Here is a 25,351-nt window from a genome sequence, read left to right as displayed (position 1 = left end):
TAATTGTATTTTAGTGTATAATATTTATTAATATGAAAAGTTATCATTATTATAAAGTTGTGCCTTTTCATTAAGTATTTTTTTAGTTTTATTTTAATGTATATAAATGTTAGATATTGTATGGTTATGTCTTTTGGGTTTTAGTGGTATATGTGTTATTTATTTAGTGAATCTATGATTACACTTTAATAGGAAATGAATTTTGGAGATTTTAGTGCTATGGTTATTTTGGTGAGTCGCTGCAACTATTGAGTTTATAGTTATTTTACTAAACATTGTAATTCTAGAGATTATGGTCATTTTATCAATATTGCAACTCTTGAGTTTATAATTATTTACTAAACATTGCAATTCTTGAAATTAATGTTAATTTACCAACTTTTGACCTCTTGAATTGATGATTATTAAACCATTACTACTGTTCAAAATTTAAATAATTTATTTTTCAATATTGAAGCATTGCATTTTTTTTCAAAATAAAAACACAATCTATACTATTAAAAGAGAATGGTGTTTTGTGTCCAAACAAAATTTTATTTGATTTTCTATTATTCTATTTTTGGATAATTGTTATTTCTGTTGCCAAACAAAAATATTAATTTTAACTTAGATTTACAGATAAATTAATTTAGTGTTATATTAATCAAAGAATATATTTTTAATTTCTAATTTAATATAAATCCGAAAATTTAGTTTTTAATTTAGATTTGTTATAGATTTTCTTAAATATAGGTTATATTATCAAAAATTATAAGAAGTTATTATTATATCTTTACAAAAATAAGAACCCAAATATTAATTTAGATTTAATTTCAATATTTAAATTTAAATAATATTTTCAATGATAGAAATAAAAATGATATATTATTATATATTTTTATTAAATTAATCTAAACCCTAAATATTTAAACTTAAATAATATTTCAAATATACAAATAATATGAACTTACATGTTAAATATTTTAATAATATCGGATATTTTTGAATTAATATAAATAACATGTTATAATGATATTTTTAAATTGTGGTATTTTTATATTAATATGTACAGATAAGTTAGAATTATGTTTTTCTAATCGCGGTTATATATAATACTAAAAAAATAAATCAATAAAAAAATTATTTTTAAACAAAAATATTTTTATTACTTATTAGAAAATTTATATGTAAACAAAAACGAAAACAAAAAATAGATTACATAAACAAAAAATAGTTTCCGTGCGTGTGCATAAGGTAAAATCTAGTTACTTATTGAAGAGGCACAATTTTTCATTACGAAGATAGAACTTTATATATATATATATATATATATATATATATATATATATAAGACATAATTTTTGTTTTTATTTTTATTTAGAGATGGATGAAACATTATATTTATCAAGCATAAAATTCAGCTGTTAAATGCCATAAAGTTGAAGAATTTACGAGTTCACTATTGTTAAAAAAGAAGATATTATTTATTCAATAATATGATCAAATTTAGTTATTATGTACTGACTTATTACGTAAAGTATAAACTCAAACACTACAAAAAAGTGAATATTATTACAAAAAAATTGTGAGTACTTGTTTTGTAACAATTTTATGATGATTTTCATACGAAATTGTAAAAAAAATATTTAGCTATAAAACTGTTACAATTTTGTCATAATATTCTGACCAAATTGAAAGTAACAAACTTTTGTCACTTTTTGTGATATAATTGTTACGAAATATAGGAGTCAAAAATATTGTTACAGATTTACGACCAAATTTAGTAACTATATTATACGATTTTGTGTCTAAACCTAAGTTACTCACAATAACAAATATTTTGTAAGTATATTGTCACAATTAGTCATTGTTTTAGTGATTTTTGTATTTGGTTTTAAATTATAACATAGTTGTTACTATTTAGTGATAAAATTAAAATCACATATAAATTAAAATATAAATAAGAAAATAGCTTTAATTCTGAAAAAAAAAACTCAAAAATACATAATAACTAGAAAATAATAGAAATGAGATAATAAAATGTAAAAAAACTAAACTTGATAACACTAGAAGAAAAATGTGATCTAGTCACCAGCTAGCCACCAATTTATTTCAATAGCCATGAAAAGCTACTAATTAGTAGCTAGTGTACGACCAATCTGATACAAGCACCAAGCTGTCAAGGGCTTGTAGGATCTCGGAAGCAAAGCTGTTGATCGATGGCCAATGGGTGATTCAAGTGAATGAGCAACTCTAGACAATTGAATCGGCTGGTGGAAGTAAAGGATGTGAAATGGATCGAAGTGCACCACACAAGTTGTGAAAGACTTGTGATACAACACAGATTCTCGGCTCTAGGAGGTACTGGTCTCAACTAGAGAAAAGAAGAACAAGTTTTACATAGAAAACTCAATGAAAGAAAATTCTCGTTTTATTGATATCAAAGGTGAAAAATTACAAGGCTGTAATGGGACCTTATATAATGGTCCTAGCAGCTTAGACTCAAAGAAATAAAAGACTCAAAACAATAGGACTTTTAAAAGTAAAGACCCAAAACAACAGGTCTTGTAAATTAAAGGACTCAAGAAAAGGAAATAAAAGACTAACTAAATTGTCTCTGCATAAGACCAAAGACAAGAGAAACTCATTAGTCAAAGAATTGAAATTTGATTGAACACTTACCTTATTTGGTGGCTGAGACATGTGGGGCTTTGACCGAGTTTGAATCTTCCCTCCTAAGTGTCTTGGTGCATTGGCGAGATAGTCAGCATGAAGACTTGGGCTTGATTTGGCAAAAGGGGCCAGACATCTTGATTCTTTGAAGCTGGGCCGTTTGCTAGCTCTTGGCATTCTTCAAGTAATCCAGTCCAAGCTTGTTGTTGATAGGCTTCATTATGCGGCTCATTTTCTTGGTCTTCTTGCGGCCTTGTTTGATCCACTTGAGATATGGCTTGTAAGATGCTTTGGTTGTACTTGTGTTGAAGGACTTTTGCTCTTCGTCTTGTTATCGGCCCTTGATGAATGATTGGTACTTCCACGTCTTGTAGTTGCGGCTCGGTTAAGTCTGGTTCAGCTTGAATGGCCTCATCATTCCCTCCCTCTTCAAGAGATTTTGACCTCAAAACTGGATCATCTGCAAGATATGGAGCAAGATCAGTTACATTGAAAGTTGAGGACACTTTAAACTCACCTGGCAATTCAAGTGTGTATGCGTTGTTGTTGATCTTCTCTAGTATCTTAAAAGGTCTATCTCCTCTTGGTGCTAGCTTTGAACTACTTTGGTTTGGGAATCTTTCATGCCTCATGTGTAGCCATACCCAATCTCCTGGTTCGAACACCACTTCCTTGCGTCCTTTGTTGGCATGCTTCACATATTGCTCAGTTCTCTTTTCCAAGTTCTCCTTCACCTTTTGATGGAGCTTCTTGACAAATTCAGCTCTTCTCTCCCCATCTAGACTCACGGCCTCAGCTGGTGGTAATGGTGTGAAGTCCATTGGGGTCTTGGGGTTGAATCCATAGACTATTTCGAATGGAGACATCTTTTTAGCTGAATGCTGAGTTCTGTTGTAGGCGAATTCGATGAAGGGTATGCACTCCAACCAGTTCTTCATGTTTCTTCCAAGAGTGGCCCTTAACAATGTAGACAAGGTTCTGTTCACCACCTCAGTTTGGCCATCTGTTTGGGGATGACAAGTAGTAGAGAACAAAAGCTTAGTGCCAAGCTTCTTCCACAAGGTTCTCCAAAAGTGGCTCAAGAACTTGCTATCTCGGTCAGATACAATGGTTCATGGCACTCCATGTAAGCACACCACCTCCTTGAAGAATAGATCCGCCGTTTGAGATGCATCATTACCTTTGCACAAGGTATAAAATGTGCCATCTTGGAGAATCTGTCCACCACTACAAATATGGAGTCTTTATGCTTGATCTTTGGCAGCCCCAGCACAAAGTCCATCGAAATATCAACCCATGGTGCTGTAGGAATCAGTAATGGCAAGTACAAGCCGTGAGGGTGTACTCTAGACTTGGCCTTCTTGCAGATCACGCATCGTGCACAGTGAGCTTCTACAGCCTTTTTGAGGTGAGGCCAATAGAAGTGCTCTTTCACCACTGCAAGTGTCTTGTCTACTCCAAAGTGACCCATCAGTCCTCCTCCATGAGCTTCTCGGACAATAAGACCCCTAAGAGAACATTGCGGTATACAAAGTCTCTTGTCTCGAAACATAAAGCCTTCATAGATGTAGAACTTGCCATGAGCTCCCCTGCTACACTCCTCAAAGTTCTCTCCTAGCTCTGGATCCTCTTTGTAAAGGTCTTTGATGAACTCAAAACCCATAACTTTGGCCTCCATAGTTGCGATGAGTGCATGTCTTCGAGATAAAGCATCCGCCACTATGTTGTCTTTGCCCTTCTTGTACTTGATAATGTAGGGAAAAGTCTCGATAAACTCCATCCATCTGGCATGTCTCCTCTTGAGGTGGGTTTGTCCTCGAAGATGCTTAAGTGTTTCATGGTCAGTGTGGACCACAAACTCTCTTGACATCAGATAATGCTGCCAAGTCTCCAAAGCTCTAACTAGAGCATATAACTCTTTGTCATATGTCGGATAGTTAGTCGTGGCTCCTCCTAGCTTCTCACTGAAAAACGCCACTGGTTTCCCTCCTTGTGTCAGTACAGCTCCTATGCCAATGCCTGATGCATCGCACTCCACTTCAAATGTTTTGTTGAAGTCTGGTAATACTAGAACCGGTGCATTGGTAAGCTTCTCCTTGAGAGTATCAAACGCCTTTTCTTGAGCTTCTCCCCAGGTAAAACCAACACTTTTCTTCACCACAGCAGTGAGAGGTGCATCTATACTACTGAAATCCTTGACAAAACGCCGATAGAAGCTTGCTAACCCATGGAAGCTCCTCACTTGACTAATGTTTGTAGGGGCCGGCCAGTCTTTGATGGCTTTAATCTTCTCCTCATCAACCTGTAATCTGCGAGCTCACAACAAAACCTAGAAAAACCAACTTATCAGTGCAGAATGCGCACTTCTTTAAGTTTGCATAAAGGCCTTCTTGTCGAAGAGTCTTTAAAACAAGCTCAAGATGTGACACATGATCAGATAAACATTTGCTGTAAACTAAAATATCATCAAAATAAAAAACAACAAACTTACTGATGTATGCTCTAAGAACTTGGTTCATTAGACGCATAAAGGTACTTGGTGCATTGGTGAGGCCGAAGGGCATCACCATCCACTCATAGAGACCTTGCTTGGTCTTAAAGGCAGTCTTCCATTCATCACCTTCTTTCATCCTCACTTGATGGTATCCACTCTTGAGATCGATCTTTGAGAACAAGGTGGCTCCACTAAGCTCATCAAGCATGTCATCGAGTTTTGGAATTGGGTGTCTATACTTGATGGTGATGTTGTTGATAGCTCGGCAATCTACACACATGCGCCAGGAGCCATATTTCTTTGGCACCAACAGGACAGGAACGGCACAAGGGCTGAGGCTCTCCCTCACATATCCTTTGTCTAACAGCTCCTTGACTTTGCTCTCCAACTCCTTGGACTCCTCAGGGCTCATTCGGTAAGCCGGTTTGTTTGGTAAAGCTGCTCCCGGTATGAAGTCTATTTGGTGCTCTATGCCTCGAATTGGTGGCAATCCTTCAGGTATTTCTTCAGGGAACACATCTTTAAACCTGTCAAGTAAATCAGTGATCTCCGGTGGTAGTTCAAGTTCACCTAAACCTGCGCTCAAAAGTTCCTTAAAGATCATTAGTAGCATTGTGTGTTTAGCAGCAAAAACTTTTCTTACATGACTAGGCTGAACAAGAAAATTTGATTTAGAAACACTTTCTTTTTCTTTTAGCATTTGCATTTGAAGATCATTCACTTGAGATGGTGTAAGGGGTGCTAGACTAACTTTTCTTTTATTATGCATAAGAGTGTACATATTAGTCCTACCATCATGCTTAGTTTCTCTATCAAATTGCCATGGCCTACCTAACAACAAATGACCAGCTTGCATAGGAACTACATCGCATAAAAATTGATCTTGATATTTTCCTATGCTAAATGGAATGGTAACTTGATCGGTAATCTTAAGCTCTACCTTATCATCGAGCCATCTCAGCCTATAGGGCCGTGGATGCTTAGTTCTCTCAAGGCCTAGCTTATCAACCATGTGAGCACTTGCAACATTAGTACAAGACCCACCATCAATAATAAGATTACATACCTTCCCCTTTATAGTGCAACGGCTGTGAAAGATGTTCTCTCTTTGTATGGTCTCGGCTGGCTCCACCATTACACTTAGTACACGTCTAGTGACAAGGAGCTCTCCTGTGTCTGGATAAACTATGTCACCATAGTCATCGTCTTGATCTTCTTGAACATCAGCTTCATCATGTGACTCATAGTCTCCAGCCTCGGTCATGAGCATTACTCGGTTGTTTGGGCACTCGCGAGACATATGACCTCTTCCCCTGCATTTGAAATAAGTAATATCTCTTGCACGCTGAGAGTTATTAGTCTTACCTGCCTCTAGCCTGGTGTCTTTGCTTGTTTCAATCGCCTTGCCTTTGAAGCGTGACTCAATCTCCACACTCTTGCCTTTGTCAAGTGGTTTGTTGAAGTTGGAGTTCCAAGTGGTTTGTGGCTTGCTTCTGGTGTTGGTGATCTTCTTCTTGATGTGTTGTTCTGCCTGTATAGACAAATGGAAAAGATCTTTGAAGTCTTGATATACCTGTCTCTCCACTTTGCGGCTGATCCTCTCTTGTAAGCCATCAAGGAATTGCGCCATTAGAGCTTCTTCATCATCATTGAGCTCCAATCGGTTCCTCAAGCGCTCAAACTCCTCATAGTATTCTTCTACAGTCCTGGTTCCCTGTTTAAGAGTTCGAAAACGACGCTGTAAGTCTCGGTAAAAATGAGGAGGGACATACCTTTGCCTCATTAGGTCTTTCATGTCGACCCATGTATCAATAGCTCTCAAGCGGCTTCTCTTTCGGTCTGATACTTCTCTGTCCCACCATGTAAGTGCACCGTCGGTGAGCTGAGCCACTGCTAGTGCTACTCTCTTTGGACCAGGGTGATTGTAATAGTCGAAGATGTGATCCATCCTCTTCTCCCAATCTAGATAAGCCTCCGGATCAACTTTTCCAGCAAAGTTAGGTGCCGTCAGCTTGATGTGGTTCTGGTTCTGTCTAGAGTAGGGTGTATACTCTTCGTCATCAGCATCTCCATAATCGTCTTGTAGCACACGTCACCTTTGCCTGCGGTGTCTTTGACGCCTAGGGTTTGGCTCTTCATCTTGAGAAGAGTCGTCTTCGGTCATGTGTGGTTCGTTGATGCACACTCCGGTGTGCCTTGGATTGGTTCCGGTGTTCTGAGTGGTGTTGAGGCCGGTTCCTAATCCTCAAATATGTTGAGTTGGCTGTAGAGTTACCCTCGGTGCTTGCTCCACACGGCTAAGTCTATCTCCAAAGTCTTGCCTTAAGGCCTTGATCTCGTCTCTCATAGAGATTATTAGTTGATGAAGAGGGTCTTGTGCATTGCTGCTCTCCTCTCCCATAGCTGCTTATGGAATTTTGTTTCTCGCAAAACAGAAACAAAGGAAAAGGGTATTTGCTTAGTTCTGATCAAAATTAAAAAAAAATGGAAAATCTTGTAATGTACTTTCTCTCTTTTTTTTTTTTTTTTAACTTGGAATGACAACTAAACAGATAAGGAAATTGGTGCTGTCTAAATAATTAACAACTTAGCAAGAGAATGAATTTAAACGTGATTGAAACAAATAAGGAAAGTCTGACTTGATGCACCTAAACTTGGAAATCGACACAACAATTCAGGACTAATGTTTTTTTTTTTTTGACTTTTCTTTGATGCAGAAACTTAGAACAATGAACAATGATTTGTGATGAATAATGAAGCTAAGTGCAACGAGAATGAGATGTTATGATGAGTTCTGTTGTTCGGGCAAAGCAGGCGGGTTCGGTGGCGGTAGTGGTAATGCCGGTAAAGTTGGTGGAGTTGGTGGATCCTTAGTGATTGCGTTCTCGAGCTGCGCGTTATTCGGTCGAGGTATGTTTGAACGACGGCGATCGTCAATCGAGGTTTGTCCACTGTTCTTGGGCGCGTTCAAGCGACGGAGATCGTCAACTGAGATTGGTCCTTTTCGATATTGGCTGAGTAGGTATTCTCGCAGGTGTCTGCACTCTTCGGTGCTATGTCCTCTTCGGTTATGGAATTCGCAGAACAAAGACTCGTCCTGATCTTCTTCACCGCGGACCCATTTGTTGTTCCACTGTTTGGTCGGTTGCTGGATCGCATTAGCGTAGAACTTCTTACGATTTTCGTACCCTCGACCGTATCCCGACTGTGGTTCATTAGTTGTGGCTTTCGAACGCTCGGGTTGTTTTGTTGAATAACTTTGCTCATAAGCGGCTTCTTCTTCCTCTTCCGCGATGTAAGTATTAGCTCGGTGCAGCCCGTCTTCTAGCGTCTGTGGAGGGTTATGAGTGATCGCGCTCCGGAAACTAGTCTTTATCCGAGCTCCTTTCTGAAGGCATAAGCGGCTTCATCGCTAATCGTACAATTAGCGACGATCGTCTTGAAGCGCTGGATGAAATCGTGAAGGCTCTCGCTTGGTCCTTGGGCTATTTGCCAGAGCTCGGAGTTCTTGGTGCTCTGTCCAATGAAAATGGAGAAGTGCTTGACGAAAGCCGTCGTTAACTCCTTGTAGTTATCGATTGAATTGGCCTCAAGTCGTGAGAACCAGTCGAGAGCTACTCCTCCTAAGCTTTCCACAAATAGTTGGCACTGAACTGCGTCTCTCTCTTCGGCGGATTTGAACTGGTATCGGTTCATGCAGATGCCGAACGATGTCAAAAAGTGTCGGGGGTCAGTATTGCCTTCATAGACCTTTATCTTTAGCTTCTCCATGTGTTTGACTGGCGTCCCTGCTACGCGCGGTGTGAAGGGTGTCTTCTGTGTTTCCTGAATGATGCGCTCGATTTCCGGAGCCGCGCTTGTGGCTTGATGTATCTTTGAAGTGATGTCGCGAAGTTGCGCCTTCATTGCTTCGAACTTGGCGTCTCGGCTCAAATCCGATGCTGGTGCATTCGCTGATCTGACCGCGGTAGACCTCATAGTTCCGGCTGGATCTCCGTCAGTATTAAGATCGTCAATGATGTTCCGAACTCGAAGGGGAGTTCGTTCTTGACTGAGCTCGGCGATTTGTGCCGCCATCTGACTGAAACGTTCCTCGCTTCTTTTGTTAATGGCCTCAAATTGGGCATTGAACACTTGGAGCAGCAACTCAGTTCCGTATCCTCCTACGGCTGCGGGGGTTTGGCCGGCTACAGTTCCGGCGTTTTCCCCGGGAATTCCTCCTCCTTGTTCCGTTGGGGCGTTAGCGTTTTCTCCACCGAGAGGGTTTCCTTCCTCGTGAATGTTGGTTTGTCCGTCATTGCTGATTCGATCTTATCCGAAGTCCGATCTAAGACTGAGAATTCTGTTTAGGCCCCCTTCCTGGCGCACCAATTATTGATATATGAATATCGACAAGGGGTAAAACAGTATTTTTAGATCGGTAAACTCGGTTTTATTAGATCGAATCGAACGAATACAAGTGAGTTCGGTTATCAAGTAAATAATGACGAACTAAGACTTTATGAAACTAAAAATCTAGCGTAATGAGTTCTCAGTCTCTAAGTCTTCTCTGGAATATCTTGTGTTCTCTGGTGTCAATTCATCTCCCTTTATATATATCCTCCGAGTCGGTCTTCAAGCACATCTTCGGCGATATGGGACCGAGAGGACTTTCCTTTTCTCTCGGTTCCTTTCCTTTTTTCATGCTCGTTTCCTTTTCCAAATAGGAAACTTTCCTATCTTCGACCGAACTCGAGGAACTTCTCTGTTCCTTCGAGAAGCTTCTCGCTGACCTCGGCCTAATGGGCTGCGTTCGGCCCAAGACTTTACTCGGCCCAGTCTTCCCGGTACATTCCTTCGTAAACCGGGCTTATATTACGCCGATCTCGGTTTGTACCGGAGAAAACCGGGGTGCGGTTTTCACCTCCAACAGTTAGCCCCCCCCCTCAGTTCGATGAAAGGAAGCGGCTTTAGTCGAACTCATTTGATTCAAGATAAGTCGCAAAATGAGATCGGCAACTGCAATCGATTCGCATTCCCGGACGTTTCGCACCCTGTCTTCAATGAGGCGCGTAAATTCCGGGATTTCGCGAAAATCGAGGAACCCACGATTCCCACTGTTTATAAGAGAAAAAACTTCTTCTCGCATTCATTATTCTTGTTCAAGCATATATAAGGTACGCTGCTTTCCCTTCTCTATAGATTTTGCTTCTCTCTCTAATTTTCGTTTGTAGTTCTCTCTCGTTTTTTCAACTCTCGCCGCCGCGATTTCTTGAGTTTTCCGATCGATCTTCAAACTTTCTGGTCGATCTTCAACCCTTTCTGATCGATCTTCAAGTTCTCCGATCAAACTTCAACCTTTTTCCGATCGATCTTCAAGCTGTTCTTAACCTTTCCCAGATCTTCTTTCGACTCCATTTCTCCGAACTCAACATGTCTTCGAACTCTTCTTCAATCAATTCTTCCTCTAATCAGATCCTTCCAGAGGATCGCCGCGAGCCTTCGGAGCTGAGCTCTTCTTCTTCACACCCTCGTTCGTCTGACTCTTCTCGGGAAGAAAGCAATCCCCCCCAGTTAGTTCGCAAGAACTCTAAATCGGTGGATGCGAGTAGCAGCCATGCTAGGGTTCGAGTTGAAGCTACCGAGCAACTGGCGACAGAAACTCGCGAGACGGAGGCTCGAGCTGGGCCGAACTCTGGTGGTATTGACCACGAGATCGAGGAGGTCGAAGAACCTGAAGGAGAAAATCAGGAAGGGAGCGCTACTGAGGCAGAAGCTGCCGAGGATAACCTCGATGCTGTGATTCACGCTTCGCCACCACTTCCAAGGCGCAAAGTTGTTCGTCCCAGCAACATGCCATCTTCCTCTGTCTCTCCGGGTGCTGTTCGTGCCGTGCTCGAAGAAAGCGGACTCTCGGACCGAGTCATCTTCATAATTCCAGATGCCGGAGATCGGCCGTGGGACGTCACCGAGGGTTTCCTCTGCGTTTACCTGACGTACTTTACGCAGTGCGGACTCTCCTTCCCAATTCCTTCTCGCCTGCTCGGCTACTGCAATCGTCGTGGCGTTGCTCTCACGCAGGTGATGCCGGCTTCGATAACGAACTACGTAGGGTTCGTATCTCTTTGCGACGAGCTCGGCGAGATTCCAACCAGTCGGCTTTTCGAGGACCTCTTCTCAGTGAATATCCACAAATCCAAGGAGTGGTTCTTCGCTGCGAATGCTAAGCCGAAGAAGAATATAGTCACTGGTCCTAAACCCAGTAAATTCAACGACTGGGAATCCCTATACTTCCTCCTTGAGATGAACGATCTCACAGTCAGTAACTCTGACATCCCGACTCAATCGGAGTGGAAGATTCCGATCGGTAGATCTAGATGAGCTCGTACATTGTTATCCCTTGGTTTTATTTCTTACTAACTTTCTGTCGATTTAATTTTGCAGGTCGTCATCTCCCAAGTCTTCTTCTCAATCCCGGGCTTACTTCTGAGTTCGAAGAAGCCTTCAGTGAAGCCGGTAAGCGTCGTTAGCCCGAAGTTTGGGAAGAGATCCTTCAGCGCCGGGCTAAGAAAGCAGGTTCGATTACTGAATTCAGTCTTACTTGTTTTATTCTGAATTTACTCCGAATTCCTCCTTGACATATTTTCATTGCAGGTTCTGTTCGAGACCCGAAACCGCGAAAGCCAAAAGCTCGAACTAGCAAGCCTCGAGCCGCTCCCAGACGCAAAGCACCGAAGTCGCGAGCTCAACGTACCCGAGCTGCTAGGATGCTCTCTCTAGACGAGATCCCCACTCTCTTTGATGAAGAGGAGCCAAATATTGCAGAACCGACTCCTATCCCTGCTACCGAAGGGACCAATGAGCAGCCTCAAGAATTGCCGGCCGCTGCGAACTCACCTGACCAAGCTGGTCAGAAGAAGTTGAAGAAGAAGAAGTCCTCGAAGAAGAGTAAGAGGACTGAAGACTCCTCTCGGGCACAGGACGCGCCTGCCGAGCTCGAGCCGCCAACAGCTGTGGCGTCAGACCTTGCTCGATCTCAGGATCGAGCTGAGGCTTCTCATTCTCGGAAGAGACAGGCTAGAGAACACGCCGAAGGTTCTCCAGAGCCCGAGCCGGCTAAAAGGGTTAGAGTCTGTTTTGACTACGATGAATAGACTCCTTTCGAGGAGAACGTTGACGCCTGCGCCGAGCTCTACCAGAAGATCTCTTCTCAGGTCCCGAGCCTCCCGTCGGTCCCCGAGCTCCGGTTCCCTAACATGTACAAGGGAATCGCACGTACAACTGCAGTGGTATTCTTCTTACTTAATTTTTTATAGACTTGAATATTTTTCAAGTACGAGTTCTAATTCTTGCTTCCTCTATGCAGCTCGCCAGTCAGACCAATAACTTGGTCGCCGCATACGAGGTAGATCTCTTCGATGAGCAAGTTAGGGTCACCGAGCTTGAGGAACGAATAGCCAACGCAGAGGAGCGTCTCGCCACCGAGCTCCAGATCAATGATACTTTGCACTCTTCGGTTGACCTGCTGAAACAAGAGAGTGCGGAGTTGAAAGCGGTGAAGGCCGAGCTCACTGAGGCTCAGAGCATGCTCGCGAAGGAGTTCGAGAAAGACCGAGAGCGGCTGCGGGACTTGGTGTCCTACTGGAAGGGTCGAGCCAAAAGCGTTCACGCACAAGCCTGTGAACGTCTAGAGAAGGTCATCTGAAGCTTGGATGACGCTGATCGGGCTCGTAAGCCGTACCTGGTGGTTAATCAACTCACCGGAGTCCTCGGGTTCATCAAGCAGCTCAAGAAGAAGGGCTTGTACGAGGTTCCACCCGAGATGGTAGCGGACATCGAGGCGAAGCACGCCAAGGCCCTGGAGGAGTTCCGTTCGGTCGATGCTTGCGTCCTTACTGAAGAGGACAAGCGAATGTCCCCGTTTTTGGAGGAAGAAGACACGCCGGCTGTGAACGTAACTCAGAGTGCTCACGACCCGGTGATTGGCGATTAGTTCGGTTCTAATGAAGATATGCTTAACGCCGATCAAGCTGCTACTTCAAAGACTGCCTAGTTTTATTTTTTCCTTCTTCTCTTTTGACTCGAACTTATTCCCCCTTTCGGGTTATTTTGAATGTAATATTTCTGAACCCTCGGTGGGTTTCTGAACTTATTTTGCCTCTCGGGAGGCTTTTAATTATATGCTCGTTTATCTTCTCCTTTTTTGTCTTGATAATTTAGAAAAATCTTTCAAGTAGTAGATCGGCATCTAACTTGAATTTTGACTTTATTTTCGTCGGTAACTTAGAAAAATCTTTCAAGTACTAGATCGGTACACAGTAGATGATGTTCGAACATAATTTTTATCTTTCAATAGCAAATTGCGATAATTCGGCTTACGTTTTGCGAGTGTTGTGAACTCGGCTTACGGTGCGAATCTGAGGAGTTCGGCTTATTGTGCGAGCATTTCAGCTCGGCCTGGGGAACCCAAGTGAATCGTTTTGTACTGGAAGAGTGAATTGATTCGAACTTCTGTAAACGCACGAAACGAGTTCAAGGTTTTTCTAAGTCGAACCTAAGTATGCGAGATGTGCTCGGCTTATTGTTCTCGGTGACTTAGAAATTCAACTGCGGGACTGGGCCCGGCTTTTGATATGTGGCTTTACCACGACACCATGTGGGTGCTCGCGAGACGGATCTCGGCTTTTAAGTTTGCATTCATGTGGAATGCTATCGAACAACTGGCCAGGAAGTCGATGTAAGAACAAGGAGTTCGGTATCTTGTGATTTCCGAACTAGGACTTGGACGTTTTTGACTTAATAAAATTTTATTGATGTTATAGCTGGACTCGGTAACGAGCTGCCTACGTACCCTTCAAAGGGATCAAGCCATTCGTAGTTCTAAGTACAAAAGTGTTTTTTGCTCCGACTAAGTAGTTCGGAGGCTTTTTTTTTTTTTGACGAACTAGTAGTAGTATCGTTTGAGATGTATTGAGTTCCAAGATCGCGGGATTGGAGTTCCGTCTAGCTTCATGAGTTGATAAACGTCGGGCTTAACAACCTTCATCACTTGGTATGGGCCTTCCCAGTTTGCACCGAGTTTTCCTGCGTTCTTTTCTTCAGTGTTTTGATAGACCTTTCGAAGTACGAGATCGCCATCTTCGAAGTGACGGTCTTTAACCTTCTTGTTGTAATAACGAGCTGCCAGTTGTTGGTAGTTTTGTATCCGGAGTAGTGCTCGTTCGCGATGTTCTTCGACTAAGTCGATTGTGTCGAGCATCATATCGTTATTCGCGTCGGGTTGCTGGCTGAGCATAGTTCGGCGAATACTTGGGACGTTGAGTTCGGCTGGACACAGCTTCTGTACCGTATGCAAGGAAGAATGGTGACTGACCGGTCGAACGTCGTGGTGTAGTTCGGTGAGACCACAGGACGCCATCGAGTTCGTCCGCCCAAGTTCCCTTAGCGGTATCGAGGCGTTTCTTTAGACCATCAATAATGGTTTTGTTGGTGGCTTCGGCTTGCCCGTTTCCTTGCGGATACCGCGGGGTAGAGAAACTCAGTCGGATTTTCCACTTGGCGCAAAAATCTGTGAAAATTATCGAAGTGAATTGGGTTCCGTTGTCCGTAACGATCTCGTATGGGACTCCGTGTCGGCAGATGATGAACTTCCAGAGGAACTTCTTGACATCGATTCCGTGGATCTTGGGGTATGCCTCAGCTTCGACCCATTTGGTGAAGTAGTCCGTGACGACGAGAACGTATTGCTTCTGAGTCGTAGATCGGCGAAAAGGACCGATGATGTCCATTTCCCAGCGCATGAAAGGATATGGTGCGGTCGAGGTCATCAAGAGCTCGGTAGGAAGGTTGATCATTGGGCCGTGTCGTTGGCACTTCTCGCAGCGTGCTGTATACTTTTCGCAGTCAGACAGCATAGTAGGCCAATAGTAGCCAGCTTTTTTGATCTTGAACGCCAAAGATCGAGCTCCGGAGTGATTCCCTCCTTCTCCTTCATGAATTTTCTGCATTACTTCCATGATGTCGTTGCCATGAACACAAGTCAACAGTACACCGGACGCATCCCATCTGAGGAGAGTGCCCTTGATAACCACATATCGAGCTGCTCGAGCCTTAAGACGTTGAGCTGCCCATTTGTCTGCGGGGACCGTTCCATCTCCAATGTAGCCCACAATTTCTAAGGTCCAATCTTCAGGCTCATCTTCACCTTCGGGCTCGATATCGATTGGAACGTGTTGACCCTCGGACTCGTCCTCGAGATCGGAATTATTATCAGGTTGTTCGTCCGTGTTGCTGTCGAGATCGGTGACGACTTCTCTGGGTTTCGTCCTCCGGGTGAGGGGTAGAGCGAGATTGGGCTGGGCTTCATAATAACGTCGTCGTGTAATGATGTTGCAGTTCGGGGCAGGCTCGATTGTTGGTCGTTCAATTGCCGCGATTGGGATAGTTCGCCGAAGATCGGGATCAGAATTAGTCGCGAGAGCGGCTAAGGCGTCGGCGGTTGCATTCTCATTGCGAGGTATCTTTGTAAGTTCGAAGGTTGAGAACTCCGAAGCAACATCCTTAAGGACTTTGAGGTACGCGTCCATGCGGTCATTCTTGGCCTCGTATTCGCCGTGAAATTGATTAGCCACAAGTTGAGAATTGCAGTAAGCGTGTACGTGCTCGGCGCCGATACCTTTGGCAAGTCGTAGTCCGGCGATCAATGCTTCATACTCGGCTTCGTTGTTGGACGTCGGGAAGCCGAGGCGGAATGACTGTTCGATGACCTCTCCTTCGGGGGATTTGAGGCGAATCCCGACGCCGGATCCTTTATGGGATGAGGAACCATCGGTGTGGAGAATCCAAGGTTGTATGACTGGATTAGCTTCGACGAGCTCAGGTGGGAGTTCGACCAAGAAATCCGCTAGGACTTGAGATTTTGTTGCAGTTCTTCCTCGGTATTCGATGTCATATTCGCTAAGTTCAATGGCCCACTTGGCGAGCCGTCCGGATTGACTTAGGCTATGGAGGAAGGTGCGAAGAGGGTAGTCGGTTAGGACAACGATCGAGTGAGAATGGAAATACGGGCGTAGCTTCCTCGCGGAGATAACCACGGCAAAGGCGAATTTCTCCAAAGTCTGGTAACGATACTCTGACCCATCGAGGGATTTACTTGTGTAGAAGATTGGCTTCTGCTCGCCACGATCCTCTCGAACAAGAACACTGCTGACCGCGAACTCCGAAATCGCGATGTAGAGATAAAGTGTCTCGCCGGTTTTGGGTTTGGATAAGACTGGCGGTGTAGACAAGTATTTCTTTAGCTCGGCAAAAGCTTCTTCGCACCTTTCATTCCATTCGAGATGTTTGTTACCGCGAAGAAGTTGGTAGAAAGGTAAGCACTTGTCTGTCGATCTAGATATGAACCGATTAAGCGCTGCGATGCGTCCGGTCAATCGCTGAACTTCGCGTTTGATCGTTGGAGATGGGAGCTCGAGTATGGCTGCAATCTGTTTTGGATTAGCTTCAATGCCTCGCCGTGTGACTATGTAGCCGAGGAACTCTCCAGATGTTACGCCGAACGTACACTTAGTGGGATTAAGCTTCATGCCATACTGGTCCAAAATATCGAAGCACGTGCGAAGATGACCGACGTGATCGGAAGCGACGAATGATTTCACGAGCATATCATCAATGTAAACTTCCATAGTCCGCCTGAGCTGGCTTGCGAACATCCGATTCACCAGCCGTTGGTATGTTGCTCCGGCATTCTTCAGGCAAAAGGCATGACTTTATAGCAGTATATGGCTCGGTCCGTGATGAACGACGTCTTTTCTCGATCTTGCGGATGCATAAGAATCTGATTATACCCGGAGAATGCGTCCATAAATGAGAGTAGCTCGTTCCCGGCAGTTGCTTCCACGAGGCGGTCGATATGAGGCAAGGGAAAGCTATCTTTTCGGACATGCTTTATTGAGATCGGTAAAGTCGACGCAAATCCTCCATTTCCGTTCTTTTTCTTAACGACTACGGGATTTGCTTGCCAATCAGGATATTTGACTTCAGTAATGGATCCGGCTTTGAGCAACCGCTCGACCTCATCGTTCACGGCCTGTGCCTTCTCTGGTCCGAGCTTCCGGCGTTTCTGCTTGATTGGCTTATACGTCGGATCGATGTTGAGCTCATGACACGCGATCTGTGGATCAATCCCGGGCATATCTTCTACTGACCAAGCGAAGGTTGACGAGTGCTGTTTCAGAAAGTGAATGAGTGGCTCGCGGATGATTGGATCGAGCTCGGCGCCGATTCCGACTTGACGCTCAGGCCTTAGTTCGTCGATACAAACTTGAACGATCGATTCCTGCTTAGGTTTTGTCTGCTGGACGACGAGCTTGTCTGTTGGTCCTAACGAACTAATGACACAAGCTTGGTTGGCCGAATTAAGTCTGCACTCGTTTATGTAGCATGATCGAGCGACGGCATGGTTTTCTTGGAGAGTTTAAACACCGTCGGGAGTCGGGAACTTCAGGCATTGATGGTACGTCAAGGCGACCGCTTTCATCGCGTGTAACCAAGGCGTACCGAGAATAGCGTTGTAGATCGCCGGTTTGTCGAGGATAAGGAACTGGATAATCTTCGCGACTCCGCCAAGGTAGATCGGGATGTTGACCATGCTGACCGTCATGCAGCGTTCTCCATCGAAACCTGTAAGTGGCTCAATAAAAGGCTCAATCCTATCGGACGTTAAATCGAGCTGATCAAGTGCTTCCTTGAAGATGATGTTGACCAGAATGCAGCTAACTTCGACGTCGTCAAGAAGTAGTTCGACGACGAGGGCGTCGTTATGCGGTTTATGCAACCTGATTGTGTCGGCTTCGGTAAATACCAAAGGCGTCCTTTTCGGTGGATCTTGTGGGGCTTTGGGCGCGCTAGCTGGAACTGAGTAGCTGCAAGCCTCGATGGCTCCCATTATCATGTTGACGCGTTTCCTAGCTTTGGGAGCATGGTTCTCTTGTGCTCGGTCGTCGCGATTCCGTTTCTGTTGTTCGGGCAAAGCAGGCGGGTTCGGTGGCGGTGGTGGTAACACCGATAAAGTTGGTGGAGTTGGTGGATCCTTAGTGATTACGTTCTCGAGCTGCGCGTTATTCGGTCGAGGAATGTTTGAACGACGGAGATCGTCAATCGAGGTTTGTCCACTGTTCTTGGGCGCGTTCAAGCGACGGATATCGTCAACTGAGATTGGTCCTTTTCGATATTGGCTGAGTAGGTATTCACGCAGGTGTCTGCACTATTCGGTGCTATGTCCTCTTCGGTTATGGAATTCGCAGAACAAAGACTCGTCCTGATCTTCTTCACCGCGGACCCATTTGTTATTCCACTGTTTGGTCGGTTGCTGGATCGCATTAGCGTAGAACTTCTTACGATTCTCGTACCCTCGACCGTATCCCGACTGTGGTTCATTAATTGTGGCTTTCGAATGCTCGGGATGTTTTTTTGATTAACTCTGCTCATAAGTGGCTTCTTCTTCCTCTTCCGCGATGTAAGTATTAGCTCGGTGCAGCGCGTCTTCTAGCGTCTGTGGAGGGTTATGAGTGATCGCGCTCCGGAAACTAGTCTTTATCCGAGCTCCTTTCTGAAAGCATAAGAGAGCGGCTTCATCGCTAATCGTACAATTAGCGACGATCGTCTTGAAGCGCTGGATGAAATCACGAAGGCTCTCGCTTGGTCCTTGGGCTATTTGCCAGAGCTCGGAGTTCTTGGTGTTCTGTCCAATGAACATGGAGAAGTGCTTGACGAAAGCCGTCGTTAACTCCTTGTAGTTATCGATTGAATTGGCCTCAAGTCGTGAGAACCAGTCGAGAGCTACTCCTCCTAAGCTTTCCACAAATAGTTGGCACTGAACTGCGTCTCTCTCTTCGGCGGATTTGAACTGGTATCAGTTCATGCAGATGCCGAACGATGTCAAAAAGTGTCGGGGGTCAGTATTGCCTTCATAGACCTTTATCTTTAGCTTCTCCATGTGTTTGACCGGCGTCCCTGCTACGCGCGGTGTGAAGGGTGTCTTCTGTGTCTCCTGAATGACGCGCTCGATTTCCGGAGCCGCGCTTGTGGCTTGATGTATCTTTGAAGTGATGTCGTGAAGTTGCGCCTTCATTGCTTTGAACTCGGCGTCTCGGCTCAAATCCGATGCTGGTGCATTCGCTGATTCGACCGCGGTAGACCTCATAGTTCCGGCTGGATCTCCGTCAGTATTAAGATCGTCAATAATGTTCCGAACTCGAAGGGGAGTTCGTGCTTGACTGAGCTCGGCGATTTGTGCCGCCATCTGACTGAAACGTTCCTCGCTTCTTTTGTTAATGGCCTCAAATTGGGCATTGAACACTTGGAGCAGCAACTCAGTTCCGTATCCTCCTACGGCTGCGGGGGTTTGGCCGGCTACAGTTCTGGCATTTTCCCCAGGAATTCCTCCTCCTTGTTCCCTTGGGGCGTTAGCGTTTTCTCCACCGAGAGGGTTTCCTTCCTCGTGAATGTTGGTTTGATCCGTCATTGCTGATTCGATCTTATCCGAAGTCCGATCTAAGACTGAGAATTCTGTTTAGGCCCCCTTCCTGGCGCGCCAATTGTTGATATATGAATATCGACAAGGGGTAAAACAGTACTTTTAGATCGGTAAACTCGGTTTTATTAGATCGAATCGAACGAATACAAGTGAGTTCGGTTATCAAGTAAATAATGACGAACTAAGACTTTATGAAACTAAAATCTAGCGTAATGAGTTCTCAGTCTCTAAGTCTTCTCTGGAATATCTTGTGTTCTCTGGTGTCGATTCATCTCCCTTTATATATATCCTCCGAGTCGGTCTTCAAGCACATCTTCGGCGATATGGGACCGAGAGGACTTTCCTTTTCTCTCGGTTCCTTTCCTTTTTTCATGCTCGTTTCCTTTTCCAAATAGGAAACTTTCCTATCTTCGACCGAACTCGAGGAACTTCTCTGTTCCTTCGAGAAGCTTCTCGCCGACCTCGGCCTAATTGGCTGCGTTCGGCCCAAGACTTTACTCGACCCAGTCTTCCCGGTACATTCCTTCGTAAACCGGACTTATATTACGCCGATCTTGATTTGTACCGGAGAAAACCGGGGTGCGGTTTTCACCTCCAACATCAAAGGTGAAAAATTACAAGGCTGTAATGGGACCTTATATAATGGTCCTAGCAGCTTAGACTCAAAGAAATAAAAGACTCAAAACAACAGGACTTTTAAAAGTAAAGACTCAAAACAACAGGACTTTTAAAAGTAAAGACTCAAAACAACAGGACTTGTAAATTAAAAATGCTAAATTAAAGGACTCAAGAAAAGGAAATAAAAGACTAACTAAATTGTCTCTGCATAAGACCAAAGACAAGAGAAACTCATTAGTCAAAGAATTGAAATTTGATTGAACACTTACCTTATTTGGTGGCTGAGACATGTGGGGCTTTGATCGAGTTTGAATCTTCCCTCCTAAGTGTCTTGGTGCATTGGCGAGATGGTCAGCATGAAGACTTGGGCTTGATTTGGCAAAAGGGGCCAGACATCTTGATTCTTTGAAGCTGGGCCGTTTGCTAGCTCTTGGCATTCTTCAAGTAATCCAGTCCAAGCTTGTTGTTGATGGGCTTCATTATGCGGCTCATTTTCTTGGTCTTCTTACGGGCCTTGTTTGATCCACTTGAGATATAGCTTGTAAGATGCTTTGGTTGTATTTGTGTTGAAGGACTTTTGCTTTTTGTCTTGTTATTGGCCCTTGATGAATGATTGGTACTTCCACGTCTTATAGTTGCGACTCGGTTAAGTCTGGTTCAGCTTGAATGGCCTCATCACAATCAGTAGCTAATTAGCAACTATTATAATAGGTGGCCAATCTGTGACTGTTTAACAATTGTCATGCCAGCTAAATGATAATGGCAAACATGTTTAATATTTTATATATATATTATGGCCATTGTATTTCAGTAAGCAAAATTGGTTTGCTAATTAAATTTTGAGGCAACACCCAATTGATGATCATCACTGTAATTGTTTATAGATGGCCACATATTTTATATAGCATGTAATCGTATTTTGGTGACAAATTTTCAACTATTATAGTAAAAATTAATCTATTAATCATCATATATGGTAATCATCGTTATTATATTAATTATCACAATATTATTTTATAATATAATCACTACAAAAATATTGATGATAGCATTAAAATATAGTGATTTTACACGTTTGGTTGATGTTTTCCTAATTTTTTATAGCGTTTTTAAATTTACAAACACTATGATATCTGATTTGATGTTGGTAAAAAAGTTGATCTCGCGCTTATTTTGTTTTTAGCTCACTAGTGCTATCGTCTAAAAATTATTCAGTCACCACTTATTTATATTTTCATCTGCGCCATTTTTTTAAAAAAATTACATATTAAAAAAAATCAATCCCCGCTTCTAAAATATACTCGCTTAGTAGACGATAAAAAAAATACTCTTTTTTTCTTTCTATTCAACTATTACAATCACATTTGGTCCATCATAGAAGTGTTCATATGACTATTATTGACCGACTCGGTATAATCGATTTGGAAAAAAATAATTCTTCTTGTTCGGAATTTTTTTCCAAAACTATCCGTCCGGAAATTTAGTCTTCTCGGAATATGAAGTAAGGTGAATTCTGAGAAGCTCTCGCGAAGAATACAGAATGATTTCAGCTCTGTCATAGAAGATGGTCAATCTGATGGCGATTCAGACATGCTCACAAGGTCCAAACAATCGGTCTGAAAATGTACTGAAATAATATGTCTTTCTCTCAAGCCTGACATAGCCCATAGGAGGCAATCTATCTCGGGATGAAGAGCCGAGAGGCTTCTATGACATCCCTGTTGTTCAAAAATCTCATTTCCTCTGCCATCCTCAAAACTCCACCCAAGACTGCTAATCTGTATGTGATTTATCCAAGAAGCATCAATCCCGCATATCAGGATCTGCGGTTCCTCAGCGATATTGGGGGTGGATGGGGTGCCAGCTCCTCCACGTGAGCGGCATCATTGTCTTCAGGTTGGTTTACTATTCTTCAACTTTATGCTTCCACCTTTGCGTGGATCAAGGTGTCCTCTGGGGAAATTTCTTTCCGGTTGAAGATTTTCTCGTTCTTGCTTTCCAAATAAACCATAAGATCCAAGGATATACATCCTTTAGGGGATCTACCATGCCTAGCTCTTTTGTTTTCCAAAAGAGAAAGCTCATATTTTGATAAATAGAGGTACTCGGAAAGAAACCCGAAAGGGACGGAAAATCCGATAACGCCCAGACTTGTAAGGCCGGGGGACATAAAAACAGTAGATGGTTTATAGACTCCTCAGGATCTCCACAGTGAGGACAACGTTTGTCAAATCCCATATGTCAGTATATGAGGTTCTGGCATGTAGCAACGCACCCTTATAAAGATTGCCACATAAAGTATCTCATATTTCCAGGTGTACGGACTTTCCAAACATGTCGTTAAAGAGCCGTAATACTCGGTTCCCTCATCGCTCCAGCTTCCCGTTCTAGCTTCGTCATTCTAATCAGATCATATCTCGACTTAACCGAATAAAGTCTCGATTAATTTGGAATGATTCTATGCATCTCCATCCAAGGTAAGGGTACGACTAGGTCTCAACCCAAGGATGAGAAAGACATCCTTAGGTTGGAAAAATTCCCTAAGTAGGGGAACATCCCATTGTTTACTATCTTGATGGATGAAGGAGTATACCAATAATCCCGGTTCCCGGAATCCGATCTGTGGGGTGGCTCTTGGCGGCCAAGCTATAAGATCCAGAATCCACGGTTTGCCCCAAAATCTCGTATTTAGTCTCGATCCAATCTTCTTCCTCAAGTCCATCTTCAGGAACGGTTTTTCAGCCATTATACTCCGCCACCCATATGATGGAGAGTAGACGTTCTGGTCCTTTAGATGATCGGACTGTCTGTAATATCTGCCTCTTAAAACCCGAGCCAAGAGGGATGAAGGATACTGAATAAGACGACATAGCTGTTTAGCTAGAAGGGCTAAGTTAAAGTCTTGTAAATCTCAAAATCCAAGGCCTCCCATATCCTAGGGAATGCAAATCTTGTCCCATGTAATCCAGTGTATCCTGCTGCTATTCTGCTTTGAGCTCCACCAGTAGTTGGCAATGGCCCTCCGCAGTTTGTTAGTCACTCCTTGTGGTAATAGAAAACATGACATGACCTACGTAGGAATGGCTTGTGCAACTAATTTTATCTGAATTTCTTTTCCACCTTTGGAAAGAAGTCTTGCAAACCAATTATTGACTCGGTTGCTCAAACGATCGTGGACATAAGAAAATACTTTCTTCTTTGATCTACAAATTTGTTCTGGGAGACCCAGATACATACCCATGCCGATGATATTCCGATGGCATTCTTGATACCTTGCTTTAAATATGGGTCCACTTTGTTCCCAAACATAATTGATGATTTGCCCAGGTTAATTTGTTGCCCCGAGGCTGATCCATATGTATTAATAATCCTGAAAATCTCAGCTCCCTGCTGGATATCCGCTCTACCGAAGAAAAAACTATCATCGGCAAAAAGAAGGTGTGAAACTGGTGGACTCGCTTGAGCTACTTTCAGCCCAGAAATACATTTTTCCTTCTCTGCTCCATTGAGTAGTGAGATAATAGCCTCAGTACACAGAATAAATAGAAAGGGAGAGAGAGGATCTCCTTGCCGTAATCCTCTTGATGGTATGATTTTTCCCTTCGGTTCTCCATTTATAAGGACTTGGTATGAGACCGAGGAAATGCAGAACATCAAGAGTTTGACCCATCTTTTGGAGAATCTTAGCTTGATCATAAGGGTTTCAAGGAAGCTCCATTCTACCTGATCATATGCTTTAATCATGTCTGTCTTGATGGCCATGAAAGTTTTCTTGTGCCAGCAGAATGTTGTCTGTAATAAGACGCCTAGCCATGAAGGCCGATTGAGTTTCTGAAATTAGGTTTGGTAATGTTCTCTTTAGTCTTCTACAAAGAAGCTTAGAGATAATCTTATAGCATACGTTGCAAAGACTAATCGGACGGAATTCCTTCATTACTCTTGGCTTCTCTTTTTTGGGGATAAGACATATGTTAGTTTGATTAAGTCTAGGATCAAAGTATCTTGAAAGACTTCGAGAGTCATGATGATATTACTGAAGAACGTCTTTTGGGCATTAGAACGAAACCCTTTTTTACCACAAACTTATATATATCGTAGAATTCTTCTATATAGCGTAGAAGTACCACACGAGTGGATATATAGAAATCAAAATCTGCCAACGCATAAGCAGGTAAAGAATACATGTGTTGAGCTACCAAGGAAGTAATAACCCCTAAGGAGGCTAGTCATTGGGTCCTACTAAAAAGACCTACTAAATTCGTCGAGTTGTTCCAAAGGATCAAAACGACCTCCACCGGTTCTTTTTAGTCGAGCTTCTCAGTCTGTCATTATACCTTGAGAAGTGGAAAGGATTACAATTCCTATTCCGTCTAAAATTCGTAGAATTTGTGACATCCTGATTTCTGATATATGTGAAAAAAGGCTTATAAGAATTGATTTGGCTACCTATGTCATTAAAGTGCACTTATCTTTTCTGGTCAAGTGTCTTGACAGAACTCCAGAGTTAAGCGTGCTGATGCTTGAGTAATCTCAGGATGGGTGACCTACCGGGAAGTAGTCTGCGGTACCGTGCGAGTGAGGACATAGCACGGAGAAAGATCACGTGGTGATTGCAGGGACAGTAGACAATTCTTACAAGCCTCCCGGACCAAGCGATTCCCGACCGTCGGACAGGGGTGAGCCCATGGGCCTAAAAAGAGGCCAACCGTCGGAGAGTGGTGGGTCAACGGTCCTAAGAGAGAAAGGCTATGGGCTCACTGGTAGGGGCGGTTGGTGGGCCAACGGACCTAGAGAGAGGATGTTGGGCCCCAGATTATACGGCATTAAACTCACTGGTAGGGGCGGTTGGGGGTGTTCAAAGTTGATAGCCAATCCAGATGAAAGGCGGATTCGGGGTCTCATGGATTTGAAAGCCGGTCCGTCTGGTTCCCGGTTAGGAAAGAAGGGAGCATGGTCTCACAATTGGTATCAGAGCCAAGGTTAGCTAACCGGCTCTGACCCGGGTAACGTCTTGGGACTTGGTTGAGAATTCAAGGACGAATTCCTTGGAAGTCGGGGAGAATTGTGACATC

General features: G+C 43.4%; 2 protein-coding genes across 2 annotated transcripts; one reads left to right on the top strand and one right to left on the bottom strand.

The window, feature by feature from the left end:
* The first annotated feature begins 10,558 nt into the window (after positions 1 to 10,558).
* On the top strand, positions 10,559 to 13,118 carry LOC112082137. Its single transcript, XM_024149237.1, has 6 exons — positions 10,559 to 11,492; positions 11,570 to 11,641; positions 11,780 to 12,249; positions 12,295 to 12,414; positions 12,492 to 12,788; positions 12,861 to 13,118. Exons 1-6 carry the CDS (start codon positions 10,559 to 10,561, stop codon positions 13,116 to 13,118), a joined length of 2,151 nt encoding a protein of 716 aa, XP_024005005.1.
* Positions 13,119 to 14,391: 1,273 nt separating this feature from the next.
* LOC112082136 lies at positions 14,392 to 16,809 on the bottom strand. Its single transcript, XM_024149236.1, has one exon. The coding sequence runs from the start codon at positions 16,807 to 16,809 to the stop codon at positions 14,392 to 14,394; it is 2,418 nt and encodes an 805-aa protein (XP_024005004.1).
* Positions 16,810 to 25,351: the final 8,542 nt, after the last annotated feature.

This window comes from Eutrema salsugineum, unplaced genomic scaffold (genome assembly GCF_000478725.1).
Source record: "Eutrema salsugineum unplaced genomic scaffold, Eutsalg1_0 scaffold_1, whole genome shotgun sequence".
Classification (NCBI taxonomy): Eukaryota; Viridiplantae; Streptophyta; class Magnoliopsida; order Brassicales; family Brassicaceae; genus Eutrema; species Eutrema salsugineum.
This window is presented reverse-complemented; position numbering and strand designations above follow the sequence as displayed.